Source organism: Sander lucioperca, chromosome 13, assembly GCF_008315115.2.
Source record: "Sander lucioperca isolate FBNREF2018 chromosome 13, SLUC_FBN_1.2, whole genome shotgun sequence".
NCBI lineage: Eukaryota > Metazoa > Chordata > Actinopteri > Perciformes > Percidae > Sander > Sander lucioperca.
Genome location: NC_050185.1, coordinates 26106951 through 26119450, shown reverse-complemented (window position 1 = coordinate 26119450; position 12500 = coordinate 26106951). Strand labels below are relative to the sequence as shown.

Sequence of the window (12500 nt, the reverse complement as noted above, 5' to 3'; positions counted from 1 at the left end):
GTGTGTGTGTGTCTTTTTCTGTGTGTGTCTTTTTCTGTGTGTGTCTTTTTCTGTGTGTGTCTTTCTGTGTGTGTGTGTGTGTGTGTGTGTGTGTCTTTCTGTGTGTGTGTGTGTGTGTGTGTGTGGGTGTGTGTGTGTGTGTCTGTGTGTGTGTGTGTGTGTGTGTGTGTGTGTGTGTGTGTGTGTGTGTGTGTGTGTGTGTGTGTGTGTGTGTCTGTGTGTGTGTGTGTCTTTCTGTGTGTGTGTGTGTCTGTGTGTGTGTGTGTGTGTCTGTGTGTGTGTATCTTTCTGTGTGTGTGTGTGTGTGTGTGTGTGTGTGTGTGTGTGTGTGTGTGTCTTTCTGACACGATGATTGTTTTTCCTATCCTGTTTTTTCCCAAATAACGTACAGATACTTAGGTTTTTTTTTTTTTTATCTCCAATGCCTTGAAACGTAGTGTAGTGCTTATAGCTGCTGTAAATGGGGGACTAGTACTTGAGTGAAAGTCTTACAGTACCTGATATTTACTGTACTTAAGTATCAAAAGTATCTGAGCGTACGTTACTTGGGAGATTATTCCATGATATAAAAAAAGCTCTGTGTGTGACAGTTGTTTTCAGGTAATTAATGATGATGTCATTGTTTTTGCAGCGCTGCCATCAACGTCTGCGCCAGCATCCCCGTTCCCAAAGGCTCTGTGAGGTGAGACGCTCCCCATTCATTCAAATGAATCCCATGTTTGTTATGGAAATATAAGTCTGTATGGAAAAAAAAAAAAAAAACCCCGGACCTGCAGCGCTTGCACGACCTCAGACGTCACGGCCTTCAGCTTGAATTTGAATATGACTCGACAGTGTTGTTGTCTGCAGCTTCCGTGCTATTTGAGTCGACTCTATAAACGCAAACGGGAAGTCCCGAGAGCTCCTTAAAAACTGTGTTGCTGTTGTTCACAGTGTGGCTCGGGGGGGGATTTTAAATGGGGAACAACACTAACAAAGTAGGAAGCAGAAAGAAGCGCTCCCTTATTTCTTAGTCAAAGGCATGCAAATGTAAATGGCTGGAAGCATCATATTGTAGAAGGGGTTTTAGACTAGTTTGAGATGTATTAGTGCATTAGGGCCAAACCTGACTGATACCAAATAGCATCAGATGGGAGTAAGTCCCACATGTGCAAGTCACCAGCAAGTCTCAAGTTCACTGTGGTGAGAATCAAGCAAGTCACAAGTCAAGTCTTACAAAATTCTTAGATCTACCCGGGGGCCGCTGCGGCTCAGTGGTAGAGCGGTCACCTGCCAATCGGAAGGTTGTTGGTTCGATCCCTGGCCCTGCAGTCGTGTCGAAGTGTCCTTGGGCAAGACACTGAACCCCAAGTTGCCCCCGATGCTGCGCCATCCGAGTGTTAATGTGTGTGAATGTTGATCTGATGAGCAGGTGGCACCTTGCACGGCAGCCTCGGCCACAGCGTACGAATGTGTGTGAATGGTGAATGGTTCCTATGTACTATGTCAAAGCACTTTGAGTAGTCGTTAAGACTAGAAAAGCGCTATATAAGAGCGTTTCACCCCAGTTTTTACATTCGTAATCAGTTTAAAAAGACATTTGCCGTCATGAAAAGTCTTTATTTTCAATATTGCAACGAAACCGTTGCAGCAAAAACTTCATTGCAGAGACATACTGCACTGTATATCCAATTAAGGTGCAAGGTTTAGACAGATAGATAGATAGATAGATAGATAGATTTTTTTTTATTGATCCAAAAAAATGGGAAATAACGGTGTTGCAGCAGCAAAATATCAGACACACAGCACACATACAGAGTAAACATTAAATAATAGGAAACAATATACATGAAATAATAATAGAATACTACACAAGCAATATTTAAAATATATACAATTTGGAAATAAAATGTACAACTGTTTCAATAGATGTAGATAAACTTAAAGTGCCCATATTATGAAAAAATCACTTTTTCTGGGATTTAGGGTGTTATTTTGTGTCTCTGGTGCTTCCACACACATACAAACTTTGAAAAAAAACCATCCATGCTGTTTAGAGTGAGATACAGTTTCTGAATGTGTCCTGCCTTCAGTCTCTGGGTGAGCTGGTCAACATCGGCACGGCTTGTGATGTCACAAGCCGAAACGAGCAGGCTAACCGCAACCATTAGCTCGTAGCGTTAGCATGCTAACGCTAGCATGCTAACGCTAGCATGCTACCTCGTCCTCAATAGCAAAGCACTGCTACAACACACACAAGTTCACCATAATCTACAAAAGAACTACTTCCATGTGCGCCCTCATTTAGAAGTCTCCCAGCTAATCCTGCCTTGTAACTGACCAAAGTTGTAGAAACAGCCTTTCTTTTACTGTCTATGGAGCTAGCTAGCTGACATGAGCTACATCTGAGCTACTGAGCATGTGCAGTGCAATCAAAGATAGTACAGAAGAAGAAGAAGAAAAGAGGTCTCACTCTGTAGCTAAAACAGAGACCAGCTGAAAAGAGGATCTGCAGCAGTGAGAGAGAGCACTGCAGTACAACAAAAATATGGTGTTTTTTGAAAATTAAACCATGTAAACCTATTCTGGTACAACCTTAAAATACAATTATGAACCTGAAAATGAGCAGAATATGGCTGCTTTAAACTTAACATCAAGCTAGCTGAGCTCCACGGCGGCTGGCCCGCGATAGGCCAGCGGTGGGTTCTTCTCTCGTCTAAGCACCACTGCCCATCGCGGGCTTGCCTTTTAATCTCAATACCTTGAAAAAAGAAAAAGAATACAGCCTGGCTGTTACATTAATAAAAAGTCAAGTCCTTTCAAGTCATCTGTCTCAAGTCTTAGAATACCAAGTCAAGTCATTTATCAATGCAAGTCATGTCTCGACTCTAAACGGTAGGTAGAATTAATGATTACTTTCGTTGAATTGTGGTTGTTGTTTTTTCAATTTTTATAGCATTTGAAATAAACTGTGATCCACTCAACATCTTCTGATCTTAACTATCAGTCAGAATAATTAGGGCTGCAACTAACGATTATTTTCCTAGTCGATTCATCTGTAGATTTTTTTCTCGATTAATCGATTAGTTGTTTGGTTTCTAAAATGTCAGAAAATGGTGAAAAATGTGGATCAGTGTTCCCCAAAAGCCCAATATGACGTCCTCAAATGTCTAGTTTTGTCCATAACGCAAAGATATTCCGTTTCCTGTCACAGAGGAGAGAAGAAACTAGAACATAGTCACATTTAACAAGCTGGAATGAAAGAATTTTTACTTTTGTCTTAAAAAGTTACTCAAACCGACTAATCGATTATCAAAATAGTTGCAGATTAATTTAAGAGTTGACAACTAAACGATTAGTCGATTAATCGTTGCAGCTCTAAAAATAATCCACAATTTCTGTTTTTTTTTTAAACAAAAAAAAGGTATTATATCACTTCAATTATGTATATTGACCATGTTATTTAAAAAAAAAAAGTGACAAAAATGTTTCAAAAAGCGTCAGAAAACGTTGGGAAATTTGCAATTTTAACACCGGAAGGACAACTTAGTTCACGGTCTACGGGGAGACGACACGAGCGTTGAGGAAGGACAGGTCTGGTTTGAGTCCACACACACACACACAGCTGCTGCAGGACGTAATCAACACGTACGAAACATGACGCCATCCCGACGCAGCGATCTGTGAAATGATGAGTTCCATCAGCTGAAAGCTCTGGGCGGGATAATCTTTCTAAATCCCCTCTTCAGTCTTTCTGCCTCGCTGCTCTGCCCTCCGGTCGTCACCAGCAACGCCCTCTGTAGTCTCTCACAGCGGTTATTAGGATGCTTCATCTTATTTTTTTAATAATGAAAAGCCTGTTATTGGGTTGACACAGGGCAGCGCGGGCTGACGCTATTTGGACTACGCCAAAACTGTTTTTTTATGATGATAAAAACTGAATATCGCACATAATCTATCTATAAATTGCAGGAATGTCTGTCTGTCTGTGTGTCTGTAAGGCCGGCTACACACTGGATGGGGGTTAGCCTAGCTTAGCACAAAGCAGGGCGGGAAACTGCAAACAGTCCGTCCTGTAGTCAGCTGAGTTCAGTCATCAATATCACTAGGGCTGAACGATTTTTGAAAATAATCTAATTGCGATTTTTTTTCCCAAATATTGCGATTGCGATTCGATTATTTTTTTTTAAGCTCTTTGTCTTCTGTATTATTCAACAAAGAATAATATAATAATTTATAGTATGAACACACAATTACACACTAGACAGTTAAATAAGTAAAAATATAGTATAGCATCTATATACACACACACACACACACAACAGTGTATTTTTTTTACAGTGCACAGAGAGGATCTGCCTCCAGCCCCTCCCCCTCGTGAAGTTGCGTGCTGCCGTGTGTTCTTGTTCAGAGAGGCTATCGTTACGTTAGCATGTTGCTGGTGTTCTTGCCGTGGGATTAACTGGACTAATAAAACTGTTGAAACTCCGCGGCCACGCTGCTGTGAAAGCTCCCCGAACGTCATTTATCAGTCTGGTTGTTACCCCTCTCAGTGGCAGCTCCTCCACTCATATCTTTATAACGGAGCTAACCGCTAACCGGAGCTAACCGCTAACCGGAGCTAACCGCTAACCGGAGCTAATCGTTGCTAACCGAGCCTTGAGTTCTGCGTGCCTGTATCCATTAACTGCATGTATGGACTCGAACCAGAATAAAACCCTTCATTTTATTAAAATGTCTGTAAAGGTTTTAAACTATCAATCAATCAAACTTTATTTATATAGCACTTTACAGCAACCAGCAGGTATCCAAAGTGCTTAACATCGAAACCAAGAATAAAAACACATATCATACAATATAAAGAAAGAACATGTAAAATCAGAAATAGTTACAGAGAAACAGAAGAATGAAATGGTCACACCACTGCTACGTATTAAAAGCCAGACTAAACAGATGCGTTTTAAGTTTGGACCTAAAAAGAGCTCCATCTGTAATAGTTCGGATATCAGGGGGTAACTTGTTCCAGAGTCTCGGAGCAGCAACTGCAAAAGCCTGGTCACCCCACCGTTTATATCTAGACCTTGGAAAACTTGAAAAGTCGCTGGTTTGAAGACCGCAATGACCGGTTGTGCTCCCGCAAAGTTAAAATTTCGGACAAATACTCCGGGGCCAGACCGTTTAAGGCCTTGAAAGCAAACAATAAAATCTTAAAATCGATTCTAAAACGCACAGGGAGCCAAAGAAGGGTGTAGAGAGAAACTACAACTCAGAGTTGTTTGAATGACAGAAATCAGCTCAAGGTACGGCGTAGCGTTAGCGTGCTAAGTTGATGCTTCCTCTGCGGAGTGCAGACTGATTTGAAGTCGCGAGTCATGTGACCAAATCGCAGCCTTTGCGATTAGGAAATCGCGTTTTAACATATCGCGATATTATCGCAAATGCAATTAATCGTTCAGCCCTAAATATCACACACAGCGGCTGCGTCTCATTCCTCATACCTCCGTCAGTACACTGCTAACGTGCACTGACCACTTCCTGCCGTAGTGCCCACTTTGGATGGTTAGTATCGTCCCAAAAAGGAACACTTACCGGAAATGAGTAGCGGTCGGCTTGGCTCGGCTCGCCGCCTCTCATGATCTGACGAAAATCTTTCAAACTGACCTTTGTTGATCTGAAATGAAGACCGATTCAGCAACTGCACGGCCTATTTCTCTCTTAAAATGTTTTCAGAAACACGTTTCGGTGAAGTACTTTCATACAATACGAGATCGTATTCTGAACGAGCCGCCATTATGCTCGGTTGTGAAATCCGGGAGAAGCCAGACCCACGTGACGCGTTCGTCCAATCAGCTGCTGGTCGACGTCCCTGGTCCCTCCCCTTTCCGCTTTGTAGTCAAGACGGCGCCCGTTTAGTGCGCGTAGCGTCCATCGTTCCACACTGAACTTTCTGACCGTTTTTAGGGGGTCATCCTGGTACTTTCAGTGCTCTGACTTTTTGCGTTATCTCCACGATATACTTAAAACTAAGTGCTTGAAGTGTGCAAGTAGGCGCTTTGAGACACAGCCTCTGTGTGTGTGTGTGTGTTATGCGCGTATCTCTCGAACCGTTAGTCCGATGGATTTCAAACTTGACATGTGTCTTGCTACGGGCGCGAGTAAGTGCGGTGGCAAGTTTGACGTTGTTTGGATTCGAAATGCAAAAGATGTCGTTAAATATGTATCGGTGAAAGAAGCACACGTTTACTTTGGCCGCTCTAGCCGCTGGCCGCTCCCCCTCTCACACTGCACACTGAGTGAGCTCTGTCACTGCCAGATGTGAGTCGAGTGCAGATGTGAGTCGCGCATGCTCAGATTTAAACTGTTTACGGCATAACGTGTCATGCTGAAATTTGTGAAATCTATAAAATAATAAACGTTTCTCTTTACAAACAATATCAGAAGATGGTAATCATTTCAAAAACGTTGTAGCTATCTATGACTGTTTGATTGCTAACGTTAGCTCATAGACTGTGCGTTAGCTCAAAAAGCCGTTAGCCTCTTGGAGGATACTTGTCGCAAAGTGACGCATGCACGACTCACATCGAGCAGTGACAAGCTCCACAGCACTCACACACACACACACCAAACCAACAGTTACTAAAAACAAACACAAAGACAGGTTTTGCACGGGCACTGCACTAGTATAATATAACTTCCGTGTAGAAAACGCCTGTGTCAATTTTGAGAATCGATAAATCGGTTTTAGTCATTTTTTATGACTAAAGAGAAGAACTTGTGTGATGTCAGCTTGTTAAATGTGAATATTTTCTAGTTTGTTCACATCTTAGAGACCAAACATCTAACCCACGGATCCAGAAACTAACCCACACGTTAATCCAGGATGAAAACAGTCGTTAGTTGCAGCCCAACGGTCGTACACTTTGTTTTGTTGTTGTGTAACGAGCCAAATGTTAATGACAGAAATAAAACTATTGATTGATCTTTCACTGAGGATGAGAGGTCTAAATATAACCCTGTGTGTGTGTGTGTGTGTGTGTCTCTCTCTCTCTTGCTCTCTCTCTGTCTTTTTGTGTGTCTGTGTGTCTATGTGTGTCTTTCTGTGTCTGTGTCTGTGTCTTTCTGTGTCTCTGTGTCTTTCTGTGCTTGTCTGTCTCTGTGTGTGTGTGTGTGTGTGTGTGTGTGTGTGTGTGTGTGCGCGTGTATGCGGTTGTGTGTGTGTGCGTGTATGCGGGTGTGTGTGTGTGTGTGTGTGTGTGTGTGCGGGTGCATGCGTGTGTGTGTGTGTATGCGGTTGTGTGTGTGTGTGTGTGTGTGTGTGTGTGTGTGTGTGTGTGTGTGTGTGTATGCGGTTGTGTGTGTGTGCGTGTATGCGGGTGTGTGTGTGTGTGTGTGTGTGTGTGTGTGCGGGTGCATGCGTGTGTGTGTGTGTATGCGGTTGTGTGTGTGTGTGTGTGTGTGTGTGTGTGTGTGTGTGTGTGTGTGTGCGCGCGCGCGTGTATGCGGGTGTGTGTGTGCGGGTGTGTGTGTGTGTGTGTGCGCGCGTGTATGCGTGTGTGTGTGTGTGTGTGTGTGTGTGTGTGTGTGTGTGTGTGCGGGTGCATGCGTGTGTGTGTGTGTGTGTGTGTGTGTGTGTGTGTGTGTGTGTGTGTGTGTGTGTGTGTGTGTGTGTGTGTGTGTGTGTGTGTGTTCAGTCTCTCTCAGGAGCTCAGCAGTCCTGATCAGAGCGCTGAGCTGAAGCTGCAGAGCCGAGCCATCGACTGGCAGATCCCTCGTTTCCCCGGAGGAACGCAACTGTCCGCGCTGTTCAAGGTAACACACAAGGACGGAGTGCCATTTAAGTCAGTATTACAGAAATAAATTAGGCTATAAAAAGTGTCCAAAATTAACTTATTGTCCCCCCCGGCCAAGTGTACAGGTACATGAAAGAGTCCACATTTTATACCGGCCAAAATATTCACAATTCACCCATCCAATAGTTGTTCTGTGCAGATGGGTCTGTTCCTGCTAGAAGCATCACCATTCACTGAAGAAACTGTTGGTCCCTCTGTCAAGACAAGACAAGTCTGAATACAATATACCATAATACACTATACCATAATACACTATACCATAATACACTATACCATAATACACTATACCATAATACACTATACCATAATACACTATACCATAATACACTATACCATAATACACTATACCATAATACAATATACCATAATACACTATACCATAATACACTATACCATAATACACTATACCATAATACACTATACCATAATACACTATACCATAATACACTATACCATAATACACTATACCATAATACACTATACCATAATACACTATACCATAATACAATATACCATAATACACTATACCATAATACACTATACCATAATACACTATACCATAATACACTATACCATAATACACTATACCATAATACACTATACCATAATACAATATACCATAATACACTATACCATAATACACTATACCATAATACACTATACCATAATACAATATACCATAATACAATATACCATAATACACTATACCATAATACACTATACCATAATACAATATACCATAATACAATATACCATAATACAATATACCATAATACACTATACCATAATACACTATACCATAATACAATATACCATAATACAATATACCATAATACACTATACCATAATACACTATACCATAATACACTATACCATAATACAATATACCATAATACACTATACCATAATACACTATACCATAATACACTATACCATAATACAATATACCATAATACACTATACCATAATACACTATACCATAATACAATATACCATAATACACTATACCATAATACAATATACCATAATACAATATACCATAATACACTATACCATAATACAATATACCATAATACACTATACCATAATACAATATACCATAATACAATATACCATAATACACTATACCATAATACACTATACCATAATACAATATACCATAATACACTATACCATAATACAATATACCATAATACACTATACCATAATACACTATACCATAATACAATATACCATAATACACTATACCATAATACAATATACCATAATACACTATACCATAATACACTATACCATAATACAATATACCATAATACAATATACCATAATACACTATACCATAATACACTATACCATAATACAATATACCATAATACAATATACCATAATACAATATACCATAATACACTATACCATAATACACTATACCATAATACACTATACCATAATACACTATACCATAATACACTATACCATAATACACTATACCATAATACACTATACCATAATACAATATACCATAATACAATATACCATAATACACTATACCATAATACACTATACCATAATACAATATACCATAATACACTATACCATAATACACTATACCATAATACACTATACCATAATACACTATACCATAATACACTATACCATAATACAATATACCATAATACAATATACCATAATACACTATACCATAATACAATATACCATAATACACTATACCATAATACACTATACCATAATACACTATACCATAATACACTATACCATAATACACTATACCATAATACACTATACCATAATACAATATACCATAATACACTATACCATAATACACTATACCATAATACACTATACCATAATACACTATACCATAATACAATATACCATAATACACTATACCATAATACACTATACCATAATACAATATACCATAATACAATATACCATAATACACTATACCTTAATACACTATACCATAATACACTATACCATAATACACTATACCTTAATACACTATACCATAATACAGTATACCTTAATACACTATACCATAATACACTATACCATAATACACTATACCTTAATACAGTATACCTTAATACAGTATAACATGGGAAAGATGGACGTTTAAAGGGCTTGTTTTGCTGTCTGATAGTCTGAGGTATAATCAGGATCATTCATCAAGAGGGAAATACTCTTCCTTCCTTCCATCCTTCCTTCCTTCCCTCCCTCCTGTCTTCCTTCCTTCCTTCCATCCTTCCTTTCTGTCTTCACTTTCTTCCTTCCATCCTTCCTTCCATCCATCCTTCCTTCCTTCCTTCCTTCCTTCCTTTCTTCCTTCCATCCTTCCTTCCTTCCATCTTTCCTTCCTTGCATCCTTCCTTCCTTCCATCCTTCCTTCCATCCTTCCTTCCTTCCTTCCTTCCTTCCTTCTTCCTTCCATCCTTCCTTCCTTCCATCCTTCCTTCCATCCTTCCTTCCTTCCATCCTTCCTTCCTTCCATCCTTCCTTCCATCTTTCCTTCCATCCTTCCTTCCGTCCTTCCTTCCTTCCATCCTTCTTCCTTCCTTCCTTCCTTCCTTCCATCCATCCTTTCTTCCTTCCTTCCTTCCATCCTTCCTTCCTTCCATCTTTCCTTCCTTCCATCCTTCCATCCTTCCTTCCATCCTTCCTTCCTTTCTTCCTTCCTTCCATCCTTCCTTCCATCTTTCCTTCCTTCCTTCCTTCCTTCTTCCTTCCATCCTTCCTTCCTTCCATCTTTCTTTCCTTCCTTCCATCCTTCCTTCCATCCTTCCTTCCTTCCTTCCTTCTTCCTTCCATCCTTCCTTCCATCTTTCTTTCCTTCCTTCCATCCTTCCTTCCATCCTTCCTTCCTTCCTTCCTTCTTCCTTCCATCCTTCCTTCCTTCCATCTTTCTTTCCTTCCTTCCATCCTTCCTTCCATCCTTCCTTCCTTCCTTCCTTCCTTCTTCCTTCCATCCTTCCTTCCTTCCATCTTTCTTTCCTTCCTTCCATCCTTCCTTCCATCCATCCTTCCTTCCATCTTTCCTTCCTTCCATCCTTCCTTCCTTCCTTCCATCTTTCCTTCCATCCTTCCATCCTTCCTTCCATCCTTCCTTCCTTCCTTCTTCCTTCCATCCTTCCTTCCATCTTTCTTTCCTTCCTTCCATCCTTCCTTCCATCCTTCCTTCCATCCTTCCTTCCTTCCTTCCTTCTTCCTTCCATCCATCCTTCCTTCCTTCCATCTTTCTTTCCTTCCTTCCATCCTTCCTTCCTTCCATCCTTCCTTCCTTCCTTCCATCCTTCCTTCCTTCCATCCTTCCTTCCATCTTTCCTTCCTTCCTTCCTTCCATCTTTCCTTCCATCCTTCCTTCCTTCCTTCCTTCCATCTTTCCTTCCTTCCATCTTTCCTTCCTTCCTTCCTTCCATCTTTCCTTCCATCCTTCCTTCCATCCTTCCATCCTTCCTTCCTTCCATCTTTCCTTCCTTCCATCCTTCCTTCCTTCCATCCTTCCTTCCATCCTTCCTTCCATCCTTCCATCCTTCCTTCCTTCCATCCTTCCTTCCATCCTTCCTTCCATCCATCCTTCCTTCCATCCATCCTTTCTTCCTTCCATCCTTCCTTCCTTCCATCTTTCCTTCCTTCCATCCTTCCTTCCTTCCTTCCTTCCTTTCTTCCTTTCTTCCTTCCTTCCATCCTTCCTTCCATCTTTCCTTCCTTCCTTCCTTCTTCCTTCCATCCTTCCTTCCTTCCATCTTTCTTTCCTTCCTTCCATCCTTCCTTCCTTCCATCCTTCCTTCCATCTTTCCTTCCTTCCTTCCTTCCATCTTTCCTTCCATCCTTCCATCCTTCCTTCCATCCTTCCTTCCTTCCTTCTTCCTTCCATCCTTCCTTCCTTCCATCTTTCTTTCCTTCCTTCCATCCTTCCTTCCATCCTTCCTTCCTTCCTTCCTTCCTTCTTCCTTCCATCCTTCCTTCCATCTTTCTTTCCTTCCTTCCATCCTTCCTTCCTTCCTTCCATCTTTCCTTCCTTCCATCCTTCCTTCCATCCTTCCTTCCTTCCATCTTTCCTTCCTTCCATCTTTCCTTCCTTCCTTCCATCCTTCCTTCCATCCTTCCTTCCATCCTTCCATCCTTCCATCCTTCCTTCCTTCCATCTTTCCTTCCTTCCATCCTTCCTTCCTTCCTTCCTTCTTCCTTCCATCCTTCCTTCCTTCCATCTTTCTTTCCTTCCTTCCATCCTTCCATCCTTCCTTCCTTCCATCTTTCCTTCCATCCTTCCTTCCTTCCATCCTTCCTTCCATCTTTCCTTCCTTCCATCTTTCCTTCCTTCCATCCTTTCTTCCTTCCTTCCTTCCATCCTTCCTTCCTTCCATCTTTCCTTCCTTCCATCCTTCCATCCTTCCTTCCATCCTTCCTTCCTTTCTTCCTTCCTTCCATCCTTCCTTCCATCTTTCCTTCCTTCCTTCCTTCCTTCTTCCTTCCATCCTTCCTTCCTTCCATCTTTCTTTCCTTCCTTCCATCCTTCCTTCCATCCTTCCTTCCTTCCTTCCTTCTTCCTTCCATCCTTCCTTCCATCTTTCTTTCCTTCCTTCCATCCTTCCTTCCATCCTTCCTTCCTTCCTTCCTTCTTCCTTCCATCCTTCCTTCCTTCCATCTTTC

General features: G+C 41.2%; 1 protein-coding gene across 2 annotated transcripts in view; it reads left to right on the top strand.

Moving 5' to 3' along the window:
• ap4m1 (adaptor related protein complex 4 subunit mu 1) overlaps positions 1–12500 on the top strand; it is a 51217-nt gene that overhangs the window by 35676 nt on the left and 3041 nt on the right. For both annotated transcript variants that reach the window (XM_035990828.1, XM_031321168.2), the window contains exons 14-15: positions 632–682; positions 7671–7788. In XM_035990828.1, the coding sequence (XP_035846721.1) occupies positions 632–682; positions 7671–7788 (169 nt within the window). The remainder of the gene's footprint in view (positions 1–631; positions 683–7670; positions 7789–12500) is intronic.